The sequence below is a fragment of the Mobula hypostoma genome, chromosome 25 (assembly GCF_963921235.1).
Source record: "Mobula hypostoma chromosome 25, sMobHyp1.1, whole genome shotgun sequence".
Taxonomy (NCBI): domain Eukaryota; kingdom Metazoa; phylum Chordata; class Chondrichthyes; order Myliobatiformes; family Myliobatidae; genus Mobula; species Mobula hypostoma.
In genome coordinates, this window is record NC_086121.1 from 45,195,718 (window position 1) to 45,215,748 (window position 20,031).

Genomic DNA, 20,031 nt, shown 5'->3' on the forward strand with positions numbered 1-20,031 from the left:
TATTAACTTACAGTCGTAGGCTGCAAAAAAGTTGTGATGAGACAGTAAAAACGATGCTATTTTGGCTAAGATTGTTCTGGGAGCCACACCCTTTCCATTAATAAACCATTTGAAATCGAACATTAGCAGACACAAATGTAGACCTAACGAAACAAATTGTAAATGTAGGCTACACAACTGCACCTAACTTTTATTAGCTTGCTTCCAGCAATCGAACTCAATGAACACAGTTAGCCTCTAATTTTTATTGAATTGATCACATTTACAATAGAATAGTCAGAAAATGACTGAATCACAATATTATGACACTCAATATTTCATAATGCATTTTGCTTACATGTCGCAGTGCATTGAACAGTGTCACTCATTTTTCACTTGCTGCTTCCAGACACCTGACATCTCTTGGCTTTAACCAGCCTGTCAACATCAGGGACCAGTTTCTGGGCAGTTGTGATTTTCATACTGTCATTTAGATGTCTGTGTGTCAGCTGCGAGTGCAGTTTGGATTCATTAATGTTTATTATGGAGAACGCCCGCTCACAGAGATTTGTTGTCCCGAACATGCAAAGGATCTTTGAGGCAAAGTCTGTCATCTTGGGGCACATTGGTCCCAGGTATTGATAGAATGAGTCCAGACCCACAGTCTCAAATTTATATTTCAAAGCTGAGTTACACTGAATTTCAATTAGTTCCATTTGGAATTCCTCCGGCACGTCTGATGCTGTGTTGACAGCAACCAGTGAGCAAAATAGTGAGAACTCCTTCTCAGGCTGAGTGAAGATTTGGAAACGATTCTGAAACTCACTTTTCAGCCGTGATATTTTGACCTTGTACCTGTCCAAGTTGTCATTATTCCCATGAGCGACACACACAGACTGCAAAGAGGGGAAATGAGCTGGGTTGCTCCAGGACAGTTGCATCTCCCACAGGCCTAATGTAATTTGAAAGACACGAATGCTGTCGTAGTATTCCGTAACAAGTTTGTTGCTGCCTTGCATGTTAACATTAAGCACATTTAAGTGCTCTGTTATATCCACCAAAAGTGCAAGAACATGAAGCCAGTCTGGGTCATCCAACTCTGCCACTGGCTTCCCTTTCTCATTCATGAATAGTCCAATTTCCGTACGTAATTGAAAAAAACGTTTGAGCACAACCCCTCTGCTCAACCAGCAGACTTCAGTGTGGTAGGGTAGGCCGTGTCCAATATTACATTCAGACAAAAGAGTGTCAAATTGCCAATGGTTGAGTCCCTTGGCTCTAATAAATTAACCATTTTGATTACTACATCCATGATGTTGTCCATTTTCAGGCTCCTGCTATGGAACACCTCTTGGTGTATAATACAATGAAAATTCCAGAATTCCTGCTCTGGATCATCAGTCTGAATGTTCTCTCTGAGTTTCCCAATAACACCTGCCTTTTTTCCGACTATGGTCGGTGCGCCATCTGTTGCCATGCTGACAGCGTGACTCCAGTCAACACCCAGCCTGTCCAAGGACTTGACGAGGCTGGAGAAAAAGTTGTTCGCCATTGTGGTCTTTGTCATGGGCACCATCTCCACAAACTCCTGGGTGACAGTCAAAGATGCATCAACACCATGAATAAATATTCCCAATTGAGCTACATCAGTCACGTCGGTGCTCTCATCAATTGCAATAGAGAAGGCAATAAATGGCTTCACTTTGTCTTTTAGTTGACTGTTCAAATCTCCTGCAAGGTCCCCGATTCTCTCTGCCACAGTATTTCTTGACAAGCCGATATTACCAAAAGCCTGTCTCTTCTCAGGGCACACCAGCTTAGCCGCCGTCAGCATGCGTGCTTTGATGAATTCCCCCTCTGAGTATGGCTTCGACGCAGCAGCTATTTTAATGGGAATAATATAGCTGGCCTTGACAGCTCCATCATGAGTCTCTCGACTATTGGTGAACACTGATTGCTGTTTTTTCAGAGCTGCTTCAAGCTCATTTACCTTTTGCGTTCTGAGTCATCCTGCGTACTTGTCATATTTTTCTCCGTGTGACGTCTCATAGTGTCGTTTGATATTGTACTCTTCTGCCACAGTCACTTGTTGTGAACATATCAGACACACCGGTTTGCCTTTGACCTCACAGAAGGAAAAACAATCTTTCCAAATATCGTTGAATATCCGACCTTCGATGTCAGCTTTTCTTTTCTTGGAAAGCATTTTGAACCACAGCAGCAAACAGTCTCAGCCTCACTACAGGTGTTACTTACCTGAGTACTCTGTGTGTTTATACTGTGTCTGACGACGCAAGTGGGGCCCTAGTGGTCTTCAATGACGGGTGGTAAGTGCTTACGCACAGCGGGTGGTTAACTGCCGCCTATTGTTTTCTAAGCACACACAACAAGCTGCCGGTACAGCAGGCAGCACAGACAGCGGTGGGACAGTGAGTGGCTGCCGTACAGATACATAATAAATGGTCGTGAATATACTTTTCTCCCCCCAAATCATCCCGCGGGCCGGATTGGACCCCTTCGCGGACCGGATACAGCCCGTGGGCCGGTAGTTTGACACCCTTGCCCTGAAGGAATGTGTCACTCTTTTTGCTGCTCTGTGACAACGACTGCACTTGACCAGTCACACACACCCTAACGAAGAAAATAGTTCAGTAAGACAGTCATTCTTCAAGAAACAGTAAGAAATTAAATTCTTTTGCTGCATGTCAAATAATGAGATAGAGTAAATCACTCAAATGCTACAGAGGGAACATTTGCTATCGCGCTTTTCAAGTACCAGGTTTTTAACCCTTTAGTTAACCCAAAAGGTTATCCCTAATTTCAGATTTCAAGTCACAAATCAGATCAAGTCATAAAGCAAGAATAGATGTTTAGAAAGTAAATTCAAGAGTCTTGTGCCTAGAGGGCTGAAGATATAACAGCCTGTTAAGATTGCTGTCTTCAAGGCAGCAATTACTTTAAAGACAGCAATCTACACTGAAGTGGTCAGAGAGACAGTCAACAGTCAACAGTTGCATTATAAGTGAGTCAACTTAGCTTCATTTCATGGGTGCAGAGCATCCAATAACAATTTTTTTGTGGCAGTTCTCCCTGCAGACTTCCCAGCAGGGCTGGCGGGTGGGGGCGTCAAATGCTACAAATTTGGAGCATGGCTAATTTCTGCTCTTTGGCCTTGGATTTTTCTCCTCTACTGCTCACTTGCCAGTGTGTTGCAATATTTATTATTCCCACCATCCAGAATTGACCTGTTTGTAATATCTTAGTCTAAAATGCAGCTACAAAACTCGTTGGAGAAGGTAACCTATGGCTGTTGCACTCCCATAAGGACACAGAGTGAATGAAAAAGTGCTGAAGAATTTCTGCTTCAGGTACTTACCACAATCTAGTTCATCACTGCCATCGCTGCAGTCTTTTTCACCATCACACAGATAGTCCCTGGGGATACACTGACCATTCTGGCACACAGCCTTGTCTATTGAACAGGGTCTCATAAAAGTGGCTGCAGTAATTGGTGCAGAAACTGTAGGAATCTGCACTGGCCTGTCAGGTCTGGTGATGACAAGCACAGACGTGGTGTCTTCTGGTCCGACTGGCTGGACAATCGGAGGAGTGGGAATGGCATCAGTTGTTTCTGCTGCGGGATTTGCAAAAGAATGATTTAGACACTGGCAACAAAACTGCACTACCCCTAGTCGCAAAGCCACAAAGGCTAGAACTTTTACTACAAGTCACTTAAGGATTACTCTCTGATGAATTATTCTTGATACTTTCACCTTGAACATGATCAATATTAAAATACAAGAGTATTAATTCAACTCATGCAGTAATAACACATAACAGCAAACTGGCAGCTGCTTGCTTGTTTTGGCATTTATTGTACCCAGGCTGGGAGAGAGAAGGACCCCTACTCCGCTGCCTCTCCCTTCTCTGTTGTTTACTGAGGATTGAAGAAGAGCACAACACCAAAATCTCAGGACGCTTGCTGTGTCTTGAGCGGAAATGGGGGAAATTGTGATTAATCACTCCCAATCATTCCGAGAAGATATGCTTTAAAAAGAAATTCCAAACATGAAAATCACCATAGCCTCTGTATTTTGTAAATGGCTCTTTACAGAAGCCGATTTAAAAGTGTTACTGAAGACAGAAGGCTTCCTTTTGTCACGAACTGCATACAAAAATCCACCTGTTACTATAGTTGCGCACTGTGGCTATCTGGAGACACAAGGAGACAAGGCCTAAGGCATTTAAAACAAAGTGGTACCATCTTGTGGCTCACCATCTTCTCTCTCAGTTGAAGTGCTTAATGCAACCCACTTGAAACAGTAAGATATATTCAAAGATTGGGCTTATCAAGGAAACATTACTCCACAGAAGAGCAGTGAGCATTGAAACTCTTCTGTTTGCGTGAAAATGTCATTAAGTTTTCTCCCTCAGAAGTTACGTGGAATTGGCACCATGTATTGCCCACTCCCACCTGCCCTCCAGAGGTGGATGTGGGCTGCCGACATCAAATGAGGAGTGATCTTCGTGAGGGAGTCACAGGCTCTCTCTGGATCTGGTCACGATCAGTCAGATTGGCACTGCTCTGCAATGCCAACAAATGGGAACCTCGAGGAAAATTTATACCCTATGGATGGAGGGAAATTCTATTTTTCTGAAAGGATGAGTAAGTCAAAAGATTACTTACAGTTCTGGTCACCACAGCATAGGAAAGATTTAATTGACTTGTGAAGGTGGACAGTAGATTCAGCAGGATGCTATGTGGGACGGAGCTTGGTTAAGTGAAGATACTGAATAAGCCGGGGTTGTTTCTCTTGGAGAGAAGGAAGCTGGCGGGAAGGGGGAGCTGACAGAGACGTACAAAATTACCAAGTACATAGATGAGGTGGATCTAAGGAATGTTTTCCACCGGAGTCGGGGGTCTGTTGGACTCAGGAACACACTGCCTGAATGCGATACTGGGGGTAGATAGTCTCACAATAGTTCAGAATCTAAGCCAGCACTGCAATCAACAAGGGAGGAGTGCTGGGAAATTGCATTAACATTGGTAGATTGTGTATCGAGTTCTTTGGCAGCTGGACAAAACATAGTGGAGTAGCTTGGGTGCCACACTACAGGAGAATGTGGTACTTGTTCTATATACTATGTTCCATTTCTGCTATAAGTTATCTGTTTGCATTAACCAGCTCAGTTTCTCTCTGTTAGTTCTGCTGTGCCTGCTTAACATGTTCCACAGTCCTATATAATCAATGCCTAACACAAACAGATTTACAGACCATCCCCTCCACCGACCTGGTTTAATTCAATCATGGAAATCTCCTTCATTCACTCCATTGCTCTCCCTAACCTTACCTGCAACTTAAAACAGCCATTTTCTATATCACACCTTCCCAGTTCTGATGAAAGACCTTTCTCTGAAATATTAAGTCTGAATTTCTTTCAATCTTATTGCCTGATCAACTGAGTGTTGCCACCAGTTTTACAGAGATAGAACATAGAATTACAGCACAGTACAGGCCCTTCGGCCCACAATGTTGTGCCGACCCTCAAACCCTGCCTCCCATATAAGCCCCCACCTTAAATTCCTCCATATACCTATCTAGTAGTCTCTTAAACTTCACTAGTGTATCTGCCTCCACCACTGACTCAGGCAGTGCATTCCACGCACCAACCACTCTCTGAGTGAAAAACCTTCCTCTAACATCCCCCTTGAACTTCCCACCCCTTACCTTAAAGCCATGTCCTTTTGTATTGAGCAGTGGTGCCCTGGGGAAGAGGCGCTGGCTATCCACTCTATCTATTCCTCTTATTATCTTGTACACCTCTATCATGTCTCCTCTCACCCTCCTTCTCTCCAAAGAGCAAAGCCCTAGCTCCCTTAATCTCCGATCATAATGCATATTTTCTAAACCAGGCAGCATCCTGGTAAATCTCCTCTGTACCCTTTCCAATGCTTCCACATCCTTCCTATAGTGAGGTGACCAGAACTGGACACGGTACTCCAAGTGTGGCCTAACCAGAGTTTTATAGAGCTGCATCATTACATCGCGACTCTTAAACTCTATCCCTCGACTTATGAAAGCTAACACCCCATAAGCTTTCTTAACTACCCTATCTACCTGTGAGGCAACTTTCAGGGATCTGTGGACATGTACCCCCAGATCCCTCTGCTCCTCCACACTACCAAGTATCCTGCCATTTACTTCGTACTCTGCCTTGGAGTTTGCCCTTCCAAAGTGTACCACCTCACACTTCTCCGGGATTTCTGCTTGATTTGCTGCTTAACTGAACGAGACTGAAAACAAAAGGTCAGCATTCTCCTAATTCCTATTCTCAACAGGAAAGCAGTTATAAGTTTTATGCCATTTCATTTATTATAAAGTTTTGTATGTTTTATAAATTATGTTTACATATTACATGTTATATATGTATTCATTCTATTTTATGCATTTTTTCTGTTTTATATATTTTATGAATTTTATCATAAATAAATATGCACTTAAATATATACAAAAGTAACAAATAATAAGGAAATACAGTTTATCATTTATCACCAGATAATGGCTTGTCATATAATGTAGAACTTCCAGAGGGAGGGTGTGCCACAACAAACAGATCTGTTACCATTCTCTGGGATACAATCCCTCAGTAGTAACTATGTACAGTGGATTGGGACACATTGGAACCAGTACAGTTTGGCCCAATTAGCCAAAGTTTCACAGAGATAGTTAAAAGGCATTAAGAAATCCAACAAACTACCGTTTAACTGAGTAACAATTACTGTATTTCAGTTAAATACTGAACAAACTAGAACACTACCAATAGCTCTATAGCACTATAAATCTGTGTATTCGTTCCTAAAGCTTGAAACCACAGTGAGCAAAACAGTTCTGAATTGTCTTGCTGCTTATTTCTTGCCAACTCTCAGTAACAAAAATCACTGCTTTTGAACACAAACACATGTAACTGATGCTATTTAAAAACTGTTTGCTATAAGCATGGTATAGTGTTTAATGGCCATGTGACTGACACTAATTAAAAACTATTCGGTAATAATCTCCTGTCTCAATTAAGCAGCATTGTGTCCCAAATAACCAAGGAATCCCTGCTATTTTCTCAATTTAGTTTCTGTTCTTTAAGAGTTCGCCCAAATAAACTGCTGCCCCAATTACCACTGGCCCAGGTATTAAATTCCAGATTCCTTCACCTTAAAAACTCATTGAACACTTACCACAGTTGTCTTCATCAGACATATCACTGCAGTCTGCTCTCATGTCACAGCGATAATCAAGAGGGACGCACTCACCAGACCCACAGGAAAATTCATTGGACTGGCATGGGCGAGGTGATGATATGATCTCTGAAATCGAATGGGGGGGGGTGGAAATGAAACTGATTAGACAAGAACAACAATAGTTATTACACCTTAATCTTGCTACATCTGAGTGTGTTCAGATAATCAAAAAGCTATTTTTAAAAGACGCTGGACTCTGGCCAAAATATTAAAACAAGATCACTGGATTGATGAAAGAAGCCATGAAGTAAAGCTGGAAGAACTCAGCAGGTCAAGCAGCATCTGAATGTAAGTGGATGTTTCAGGTCGAGACTGAGCACAGCTGGATGTGGAGAGAGGTGGGGCAGAGGCCGGTGGGTGATTGCTGGAGCCAGATGAGATGATGGTAAAAAGGGAACCAGGTGGATAAGGGGCTGGAAGAAGTGAATAGAGGGAGAAGAAAACTAGGTGGATGGTTGAGTGTGTGTGGTGAGAGAACACTGAGGGTGTGGGTTACCTAAAATTTGGAAACTCTTAAATTGTAAGGTGCTCAAGTTGAACATAAGATGATGAAATTCATATTTGGCCTCTCTGTAGCAGTGGAGAAGGCCGAGCACAAACAGGTCAGTGTGGAAATGGGAAAGGCAGTTAAAAAGACTTTCAACTGGAAGCTTGAGGTATCTCCTGGATACAGGTGCCCAGAAACACAGTCCCTAATCTATACTTTGTTTCTGCCGAATATAGGAGGCCACATAACAACCAGCAAAGGCACTAGATGAGGCGAGGAGAGGTGCAAGTGAACCTTTGCCTCACTTGGAAGGAACGTTTAGTTTTCTGAATGGCGGTGAGGGAAGTGATGATGGAATAGATGCTGTGCCTCCAACAGTTCCTGGTGGGCAAGGAAGAATGAGTGCTCACTGTGGAAAGAGGCTGGGGGAAGAGTGGAAGTTGCTACTGTTGGTGAGTTCACCTTGGAACTAGGGGAAATGACAAGGGATGATACATTGGATGTGGAGGTTGGTAAGGACCAAGGGAACTCTATTGCTGAGCAGATCTGCAGTAAACTGAGGAAATGTGTGTGAGGCCCCCATTAACAATAGTAGAGGAGAAGCCATGTTTCAGGAAAGAGGAGATTTCTGAAGAACAAGAGCAAGGAGACATCATCTTGAGACTAGATACAGCAGTAACGTGAAAGGTTGGCTTCTTAGCCAGTTGAAAACTGCTTCGGCATTGCTGGTCATTGATTGGCCCGTTCGAAGGATAAAGCAGCTGTCTTCCTCTGGTTGCCTTCATGCCAAAGCAGCGGTTTCTGGCTCCAGGCACCTCAGGGGTATCAGAATGGCATGTGAGAAACCCATTCTCTTTCTCCTTTATCTCCGGGGTCATCTTCACACTGAAGCCACAACCAGTGCTAAAGAACCATTGGGAAAGTACTGCAGATATAGGAGAGCCCATGCTCCCACCTAGAAAAGTAGCTGTTGTTGAATGTTTAGTTTTGTAGTTGTATAACTTGAATTTGTTGAGTCTGAAGTGTTACTGAATGTTTATTGTCATAGTTTTTGTAACTTAGGTTAGTTTTGATGACTTACTAGACTTGAATGTTTGAGTCTTTCACTGTATCTTTGTAAATAAATGGTTAATGTGCTTACTCATAATCAGCATCTTCTGTCTCACTCACTGGGTACTTGAAATTGTTTCAACATTAGACCAGTGGAGAGGGAGAAAGTGAGTAAAAGGGATGGCACCCTTACAGGACACAGAGTGGGAGGAGATACAGTTGAGGTAGCTGTGGGAGATGACCCTGGCCTTCACCATCACCAAAGATTGGAAGAATAACCCTTCATTTTCTCCGCTTGGCCGGTAGATTCTGATCAGTATCACCTGCATCGGAATGAGGATAAATACTGGCAATACTGGAAATATAACAACTAGACTTGCACCAATTTATTCCTTTTTCAACAAACCACGATAATTATCCAGAACCCATCTGTGTCCCCTTTGTCTCCTCTTTCATCTCCATCATTTGCCCTCATCTTGTTTTATGAAGAACATCGACACTGTCGCACACTGTCATAACAACACGAGCCTCTAGCAGAGCAAAACAATCCAAAATGCCTTACAGGGTGTAATCAGGATGTAACATCTCATTAGCGGGAGTTATCACAAAAAAATTGTTAAAGAATCGAACATAGAAGAGGGACTGGCCATTCAGCCCACAATGTTGTGCTGAACCAGCTAAAAAGTAAACCAAAACCCCCCAAAAAACTGATCCCTCCTACCTACACAATGCCCACCTTCCTCACATTATGTGCCTATCTACATCTCTCTTAAAACCTCTAATGTATTTGCCTCCACCACCATATCATGGAGGGCATTGCAGGCATCCACGACTCTGAGGAAAAAATCTATGCATTACACCCCCTTTGAATCTACCTCCTCTCATCTTCAATGCATGCCCTCTGGTATTTGACATTTCTACCCTGGGATGAAGATATTCTCTGTCCACTCTATGCCTCTCATAAAACTCTATCAGATCCCCCCTCAGCCTCCTCCACTCCAAAGAAAACAACCCAAGTTTGTCCAACCTCTCACGTTAGCACAATCCCTCTAAACCAGGCAGCATCCTGGTAAACATCTTCTGCACCCTCTCCAAAACCTCAATATCCTTCCCATAATGGAGGAACCAGAACTGTACGCAATACTCCAGATTTGGCCCAACCAGTTTTAAAAAGTTGCAGCATAACCTCTTGACTTTTGAACTCAATGCCTCGATTAATAAAAGTAAGCATTCCATGAGCCTTCTAAACCACCTCTTTGACCTGTATAGCGACTTACAAGGAACTATGAACTTGGATCCTACGATCTCTCTGATCAGCAACACTGTTAAGGGTCTTGCCCTTAACAGTGTACTGTTTCTTTGCTATTGCCCCATCAAAGTGCAACACCTCACATTTATCTGGGTTAAACTCCATCTGCCATTTCTCTGCCCATATCTACAACTGATCGATATCACACTGTATTCTTTGCTGGTCTTCTACACGATTCACAACTTCAGCATCTTGGTATCATCCACAAATTTACTAACCCACCCATCTACATTTTCATCAAGGTCATTTATAAACATCACAAACAGCAGAAGTCCCAGTACAGTTCCCTGTGGAACACCACTAAGTACAAACCTCCAGCTTGAGTAAGTCCCTTCAACCACTACCCTCTGTCTCCTATGTGCAATTCAGTTCTGAATCCAAGCAGCCAATTCCCCACGGGCCCCATGCATTTTAATCTTCCACATTAGCCTCCGATGAGGGACTTTGTCATGCGCCATGTGGACAACATCCACTGCCCTACCCTCATCAGTCGCTTTTGTCACCTTGTCAAAAAACCAAGTTGGTAAGACATGACCTGCTCCACACAAAAATTCTTAAAGATGCAAGTTTTAAAGAGACTCAGATTAAGCAAAAAGACAAGGCAAAGAAATCCAGAGATTAGATTCCTGGTATATTTGGGAATGATCAAAAGGCCAAAACTGGAGGAACACTGGATCCTTGGAGTTATGTAGGTTGGAAGAGATTAAATTTTAAAAGCCGTAATACCAAAATCTGTGACATTTAAAATATCATATAACCGCAATACACACCCAAGCAACCCTTCTGCACAGATTGAAAATAATTTAGTCAAAATAGGAAATAAATAATTTGCTCATTTCCTAATGTTATGCGTTGCAGCTGGTCATCAGGAAAGTATTCAATCCCAGAACAGCAATTAGCAATCATAAGAAATGTTATACAAAAGATACAACTGTGATGAATACAGTCACACCATTTATTTCCAAGGGCTCATACATGCTGTTCTTATTCTTCCAGGCTGGCAGAAGTGACAATGACTGACGTAAAGGTCAACACTCAAGTTGAGTTCAAGGGGTTGACTGCTGTTCCCACCAGCAATAGAAAATCAAAATAAATAAAGTAGCAGAAAGATAGGCATCGGGCCTATCAGGCTCACAAATAACACAGAGAGTTTGTGGAGAAGTGCTGATGTTTTCCGGGCTTCATCCACTATTTATCTGCAAAATCATTTGAGATTTGATTTCACCTTTACAAACGATCCATCATGAAATGATCTATTCTGTGCCCAGCATACAGGTGCAATCGTGAAGAAGGCAGTCCTAGAAATGTTACTGTCATTGAAGATATCGGACTCAACATGCCACCAAAGACGCTGATAAACTTCTGCAGATGTACAGTTGAAAGCCGTCTGGCTATTGTGTCAAGCCTGGTATAGGATTGAAATGAAATGCCCATTGATTGAATGTGAGAAGCTACAGAGAGTGGTGGCCTCAGCCACTTCAATCATGGACACAGCTCTCCACACCATCAAGGGCATCTGTAAGAGCCAATGTGACAGCACGGCAACATTAAGGAACACCAACATCTGGGTCATGCCCTGCTTTCACTGCTGTCATCAGACAGGAGGCGCAGGAGCCTGAATAATACACAGCACAAGGTTCAACAACTGCTTCCTCCTCACGGCCATCTTGAACCAAGCTGAAAAACCATGATTCTACCTCAGACTGTATTTCCTTCAACTTGTGCTAATATCACTATGTTTAATTTTGTTTACAATGGTGTGTAAATCTAGAATTTATGGTCATTTAAGTTTATGTAGTTTATGTTTGTTGTATCATGCTGCTGTTGCAAATAGCTAATATTTTACAGTATTTATGACCCTGAGCATGTATGCCCATGATAATAAACTACTCAAGTTGAGGAGAAGCGTGACTACCGCCTCTGTGGCGATCACAGCGGAGACCAGTCGCCGATAATGGGTCAGTGTAGCAAGAGATTAACTCAAGGATTAGCAGTTGAGATGTTTTTAATAATTACTTGGGGTTATTTGAATATTCAAGGTTTTTATTTCATCTTTTCCTAACATTTTTAAAACTAATTTTTCAAACTTTTTATAGATTTGGAATATTTGAAAGATAGTATTTAACAAATTGGCACCATCATGTTTGACAAAATATACATTGGCTTTACAGGCAGTACAGAGGATATTCACCAAGTTGATTCTGAAGATGAGAGGGTTATTCTATGAGGAGAGACTGAGTCACCTGGGACTACTCTCACTGGAATTCAGAAGAATGGGAGTGGATTTTATAGAAACATGGAAAAATATAAATGGATAGACAAGATAGAGACAGGAAAATTGTTTCCACTGGTAGGTGAGAGTAGAACTAAGTGAATAGCCTCAAGATTCAGGAGAGTAGGTTTAAGACAGAGATGAGGGGCCAATTGCATTTCCCAGAAACTTCGATCCACTCCAGTTTGCCTAACAGAGCAGCAGGCTCACAGCAGATGCCATCTCATCGGCTCTTCACTCAACCCTGGAACATCTGGACAGCAAAGATGCATATAACAAAGTGCTTTTCATCGACTACAGCTCAGCATTCAATACCATCATTACCTCAAAATGTATCAATAAGCTCCAGGAGCTTAGCCTTGATAACTCTTTGTGCAATTGGATCCTGAATTTCCCAGTCAGTTCAGATTGGCAACAAAATCTTCTCCACGACCTCCACCAGCCCTAAGCTGTGTGCTTAGCCCCCGCTCTACTCGCTTTAAACTTATGACTGAGTGGCTAAGCACAGCTCCAATGCCATCTTCAAGTTTGCTGACAACACCACTGTCATAGGCCAAATCAAAGCTGGTGACAAATCAGCAGAAAGGAGGGAATTTGGAAGTGGTGCCATAACAACAGCCTCTGATTCAATATCAGCGAGACCAAGGGCTGATTATTGACTTCAGGAGGAAATCAGAGGCCCATAAGCTGGTCCTCATCGGAGGTGGAGAGGGTCAGCAGCTTTAAGTTCCAATGTTATTATTTCTGAGGACCTGTCCTGGGCCCAGCACAGAAGTGCAATTACAAAGAAAGCACGGCAATGTCCTACTTCCTTAGGAGTTTGCAAAGATTTGGCATGACATCACAAACTCTGACAAACTTTCTATAGATATGTAGTGGAGAGTTCATTGACTGGCTGCATCACAGCCTGATATGGAAATACCAATGACCTTGAACAGAAAATCCTACGAAAAGTAGTGGATCCGGCCCAATCCATCACAGGTAGTGCACCCCCAACACTGAGCACATCCACATGAAATACTATTGCAGGAAAGCAACATCCATCATCAGGGACCCGCATCACCCAGGCCATGCTCTCTTCTAGCAGCTGCCATCAGAAAGGTGGTACAGGAGACTCAGGACTCTCGCCATCTAGTTCAGGAACAGTTATTACCCCTCAACTATCAGACTCTTGAACCAAAAGGTATAACTTCACTCATTTCACTTACCCATCACTGAAATGTTTCCAAAACCTGTGGACTCACTTTCAGGACTCTTCATCTCATGTCCTTGATATTTATTGCTATTATTTCTATCTTCTTGTATTTGTAGTTTGTTGTCTTTTGCACGCCGGTTGAATGCCCAAGTTAGTGCGATCTTTCATTGATTCTGTTATGATTATTATTCTGCAGATTTATTGATTGCGCCCGCAAGAAAATGAATCTCAGGGTTATCTATGGTGACATACAAGTACTTTGATAATAAATTTACTTTGAACTTTGGTGAATCTAATTGAATATGTATATTTAAGACACTGTTAGATAGATTTATGGATAGTAGAGGAGCTGAGGGTTATTGGGAAAATGCAGGTGGTGGATCTAGAACAGCCATGGTGTCAGATCCACCACCAGGATCTGAGTCTTGGTGGTGAATCTGAGTCCACGGGTGTTCTAGCAAACCAGGCTTGACAGGCCAGATGGCCGACTCCTGCTCCTGTTCTGTCCTTAGAAACACGATGGCCAATGAGTTGAACACGGCTCAGCTATCTCTTAGTGCTTGTTTTGGAGGCCAAATTCCACAAAATCTCTCACCAATCCACACCACGAAATGTTCCTGCTTCTGCTAATAATCTGGTTGAACTAGTTCAACACAGATTTCCACTGTGGCATGTGAAATAGAAAATTTAGATTCTGTGTGAAAGTCACCTGGAACCATTCATTAAAATGTTTTAAAAGTCATCTTTGATAAAAAAAGGCCTAGAGGTGTTCAGGCTTGAGAAGAGCTAACGGGACTGACATCAATAGGCATCATGAGTAGCATGAACAGCAGGGCCCATTTCTGCGTTATTTTATTTGATTGCTCCCTGCTGACACAAATCAAGGCAGATAATTCTCCTGCTTTTTTATACCTGCCACATCTCAGTTTAATTTCACTACTTCTGTCACTGGCGCAGAAATTTGCATTAAGAAACTTCAACTGTCAAAATTAATTTGACATTAAAAATCATTGAAGCTTATAGTGAAATATTTGGTTGACATCCAGTTCAATGGTAATCTTTGCAGATGGAGGAATCATATGGCTTTACAATGAGCTGACTCAGGCTAACACTGAAAGAGGCCTGCGGTTCAGTGAAGATAGTAAACCAAAGCTCTACTGGCCTATTTGTGTGGACACAAAGGATTCTCTGGTGCTTTCAAAGAGGAGCAGATGCCATGGGTAATAAAAACAATAGAACACTTATCTGGAGTATATCCCCTTGCAGCCTGTGAGAAAGATGATGGCCATGTGCTTGATTGCAAAAGAACTTCAGTTACTGTAAAACACATTGAATTCTCAGAGTATAAATTGATGCTCAATATAGTTATGCTTGATTCTCACTATTGGGTTGTTTAAGCACAGAACTACGTTGTAGGAGTGTTGTGAATGAATGATTCACTCATCCGTGCTGGAAGACCCTGTGATGCATCTGTTATGGAATGGAATAAGGAATTGTACCTGTACAGCCACAACTGCTTTAATACACAACACTGGCACTGCATGAGAGAGGCACATTGATTTCACATGAAAAATATAAACAGGGAATGTCAGCATCTCTGGAGAGAGAATCAGAGTAAATGTTGCTGGTTGATATCCGTTCATGTTGGAGGTACAACTGGATTTAAAAGGAAGATAAAGGATAGGGGAGGCATGGTAGGTGGAAGTGACAAACAGAAGGTCATTGCCACTGAAAGTGTCTCCTGTGCTGGAATTTTAACAGTGGTTATATTTACTCTACAGCACCTGCTGATTCCCTACTCATAGTCATCCTACTTTTGTAAATATAAAAAAGCATCAGTAGTTTTAAAGCTCAGAAATAACTCCTCTGCAATATATGTGAAGCGGCAGCTATAGCCACGAACACACTTCCCCTGGTTGTGAAAGACTCTCAGCTACAGAAAGAGTGAAGAAACTCAGATCTCTCGACACAAGTGTGCTACTTTCAGTGCCAAATTTTCAACACTACTGCTCCTCTCTAGTTATATCACCAGAACCCTTCTCCTCTGCAGTTGATCTAGATCCTGGATCCCTTGGTAGAGCTGTAGAAGCTTAATCATTTGCTATTGCTTTAGAACACACCCAGGTGAGATCAGCACCAGTTGCATTATTTGAATTGACAATGCTTCATCCTAACAAAGTAACATCCTAGTGTTCAGTTTAATAGTTTCTTGACTATTCAGAGTGTGTCAGTCATTCTATAAAACACTGTAGATACCTTCACCAAGGTGCCGGAATGAGAAGCCTTGAAGTGACGTTTCATAAGGGCCAATGGATCCACTTTTAACAGCCGAGAACACCACATCTTTTATCTCCACATCGTCGCTGTTGCCATCAGATCCCACATCCAACTCCACGATCACACTTTTGCCCACTTCTCTGTAAGATTAAACAGAAACAAGTCTGGGATGATATGCCATGTACAATACTGCAGAAGGAAGCCATTCATTCCATGAGGTCCATGCTGGCAATCACGCTCCCCTTCCCTTATTTCTCTGCAATCGATTCTTTCTCACTTACACTAAGGGGGTAATTTACAGCACCCAACTGACCCAGCACAACTTTGGGAAATGGGAGGGTGCTGGAGCACCTGGAAAAGCCACACAGTCACTGTAAAAATGTTCAAACCCGACCGACAGAGACTGGACCAGAAGTCAGGATTGCACCTGGAGCTGTGTAGCAACAACACTCACTGCTGTACCACTGTGCGTTCTCAATCGTGCAGCATGCAGCAAAACTGTATTAAGAATGCAATGATAATGAACTACTGCACCAATACATTAAGGAGGACTGCAGGATTGCTGTTAACCGTTGCTATTTTATAGGACAATTTTGGATTAAGAATCTCTCAACCATCAGGATGCACCTGCCTACCACAGTTATCCAGAATTGTGCAGCCTGATTGACAGTAGACTGCTTTTAATTCCCAACATGTTGCCAATAGGAAGACATTTGACTAATTCAGCAATATGCAACTTTAGTCAGTTTATAAAGACTTAGGCATTGGTATGCCTTTCAACTATTTCATGAGATTACAGTGGCTTTTCATTGTAACATTAACCATGTGAATTGCCTTTTATAGCACTGACAAATGAAAATCCACTGGTACCTGATTTTATACTTCTGACCAAATTACCTTTTTCAAACCAATTAGCAAGACACAAATGTCTTTTTGCGAGATAGTGCACTGTGCTTTTATCACTCTTAGTATTAAGTAGCTGCTAAAATTGCTCCCAACTGGCCTAGTTCAGCATTAGTATACTGTCTGGACTAGCCCATCAGAGAGAAATGCCTCACTCTTTTCAGAACCCAAAAAAAACTGCAGAGACTGAAAATTTGAAATAAAGACATTAAATACTAGAAATACTTAGCAGGTCAGACAGTAAATGTGGAGAGAGAAAAAGAGTTAATATTTTCAATTGCTGACTTCCTGTTCCACTATCCTATAGAGTTCTGCCAATATTCTAAAACAGTCTTTCAAATTCCAATCCTCCTCAAGATTAAACCTTTGAAATTCTGAAACCATTATACATGTGTTAATCTGCAACTACACGACCAATAATAATTTTTTCCAAAATGAATACACACTGTACACTGTGTTCCAGATGTGAGCTCTCTGGAGCTTGGCTCAGCTGTATCAAAATCTATTCCACTTTGTATTCTAAGAGTGCATACAAAAAATAATTTCATGACCCGTTCACTGTTCTGTGTTCCTGCACAAAAATCCTTAAACATTCAAGGTCTTGAAAAAATTAACAGAAATAATAAATATTATAGTACTCATATTCATTATCAAGTTGGAGTATGGATGGGGCACATTCAGAGCATGTACTGTATGTTGTGTTCTGGTTATTGGGTTTTAATTCAGTTGAACACTGGGGTCATATAGAAGGATAATGTACTGGAGAACCAGATTCTGACTCATAGGACAAGGGCTTTGATTCAAACCTGATCTAACCAGCTTCAAAAATCTTAACAATGCAATGAAGGGGGTGGTAAAACATGCAAGAAACTTCCTCAGAAAAATGAGGTAAGTTGGGAGTATTCTCCCTCGAGAAGGAAATTAAAAGATTTCATGGAGCTCTTCAAAATATTCACATTCCAAATTTCATTCAAGTTTGGTCATTTGATCCATCAAGACTCTGGTAGCTCTCAGAGTACTCCCACAAATCCATTTCCCTTTGAAGACTTCAGACAGAATAAGCAAGGAGAAATTATTATTCCACCGGGAGGGTCAGGACACAGTCAGAGGTGACGAGGAGAACATCTGTTATGCCATGATCTGGAATCCGCTGTTTGAAATAGTGCTGCAGGCAAATTAAATCATAATTTTCAAACGGAAAATTGGATAACTGCTTAAAGAAGCAGCCAAGGAGTGGAATTCATTAGATTGTATTTTCAAAGAGCCGGTACCAGGTCAGTGGGGAAGTGAGCTAAATCTTCTCTAATTCCAAGATTTCCGAAAAACAAGAGAGGGAAAAATCAGCCCCACATGGTGGCAGGATGGTTACCAGATATCAACTGACTAAACTGCAACATGGAGGAAATCAAAGAATTTGTTAACCTCGCAAACAGAACAAATATTAAACACAAGTCCTTCATAAAGTGGAAGCACATAATGAAATGTCAAGGCAGCCTGGACAACTTATTTGTTTCCCCCAGAAAGGAAGAAGTAACGTAAAGATTTTTACTCTTCGTGTGTGAGGGATGTAAGAAATAAAGTCAGTTCAATAGTGCCACACCAAAGGCCATTAGTTACACAACAGAGAGTGATCTAATAATAAATAACCCCAAAGCAGGATGCAATTTTTTCCACAGTTCAGCAAGGAGACAGGATATCAAAACAAAGAATTAAGAAAAAAGATCAAGTTTGCTGTTGCACAGTCAGGAAGCAGAAGGAGCCTGTTGCAATGTTGAGATAAGAGTGGCTGTGATTCAACTGAAAAGACGGGAGGACCAGGGCTGGCACTGGCCAGCAATGAGGTTAGCGAGAATGGAAAACAAAACAGGATAAGTAAACTTGGTCAGTACAACTGGCAATAAGGCCGTGTAGAAGGTTGGAACTTTTTAGGAATATTTTCGGGTGGAAAGGATCTAATAGACTATAAGCATACAGTACAACTAGAGTTAGGGGCAATGACCAGCAGAGCTCTCTGGGCAGTGAGTATTCAGGACTGGTTTCATCAGTTTAGTTGGTGTCCATCCATGGAAAACTGCCAAACTGCTCTGTCCTTGGACATGGCTCCATTATAACATCAGCCTTTATCTTTTCGGCCAAATGTTGAGAGAACATCATTCAGATGGAATCAAGGGATTTGAGGTTTGGGAAGTGATTCACTGGTCCTAATTCTGAAGGGACTCACAACATTTAAAAAATCTGAGAGCAGAGGCTGAAATCTAAGCAACACATACAAAATGCTGGAAGTCCTGATGAAGGATCTCGGCCCAAAATATTGAATATACTCTCTTCCATAGACGCTGCCTGGCCTGCTGAGTTCCTGCAGCAGTTTGTGTGCGTCATAAGGTAGCCATAAGAACTGGGGTCCAAAACAACATTTCCTTAGCCCCTTCCTTCCAGAGAGAGATAACAAATGAATAAAGGAATCCAGATGTTCTTCTGCACGAAACAACAAAAGAAATAAAAGGAGTATTGGGGCCATCTGGACCATTGAGACCGCTCTGCCATTCATTAAGATCATGGATGACCTGGCCGTGGACCCAGTCCCACCTACCTGCCTTTTCACAACCCTTCATTGCCATACTATGTAAAAATCTATATGACTGTGTTTCAAATATACTTAATGAGGCAGCCTCAGCTTCACTGGGCAGAGAATTCGACAGATTCACCACTCTCTGTGAAATGCAAATCCTTCTCATTTCTGTCCTAATTTTACTCCCCGAAACCTTGAGACTATGTCCCCTAGTTTTTGTCTAACTTATCAGTGGAAACAACTTCCCTGCCTCTATATGACCTACCCCCTTTTGTAATTTTACATGTTTCTAGAAGATCCTCTCTCATCTTTCTGAATTCCAATAAGTATAGTCTGAGGAGACTCGATCGCTCCTCGTAGGCTAACCCCCTCATCTTTGTAATCGAGCTGGTGAACCACATCAGCAACAACTCTAAAGCTAGTATATCTTTTTCTTAAGTAAGGAGACCAGATCTGTATTCAGTACTCCAGCTGCAGCCTCAAGTACCCTGCATAGTTGCAGCATAACTCAAATTCAGGTTCTCTAGCAACGAATTCCAATTTCCACATGACAGTTTCATACCTGTTGCACCAGCAAACCAACCACTTGCGATTCATGTACAATCCCAAGTCACTCTGCACAAAAGTACGCTTCAATCTTTCACCATTTAATAATAATCTAATCTTCCATTTCTGCTTCCAAAGTGGATAACCTTG

The 20,031-nt window shown here is 41.9% G+C and overlaps 1 protein-coding gene across 4 annotated transcripts in view; it reads right to left on the minus strand.

Moving 5' to 3' along the window:
• hspg2 (heparan sulfate proteoglycan 2) overlaps window positions 1-20,031 on the minus strand; it is a 546,546-nt gene that overhangs the window by 327,246 nt on the left and 199,269 nt on the right. For 3 of the 4 annotated variants that reach the window (XM_063033470.1, XM_063033468.1, XM_063033467.1), the window contains exons 6-8: window positions 15,843-16,003; window positions 7,211-7,339; window positions 3,356-3,613 (exon numbers count right to left, since the gene is read on the minus strand). In XM_063033470.1, the coding sequence (XP_062889540.1) occupies window positions 3,356-3,613; window positions 7,211-7,339; window positions 15,843-16,003 (548 nt within the window). The remainder of the gene's footprint in view (window positions 1-3,355; window positions 3,614-7,210; window positions 7,340-15,842; window positions 16,004-20,031) is intronic. The other variant, XM_063033469.1, reaches the window with a different exon arrangement.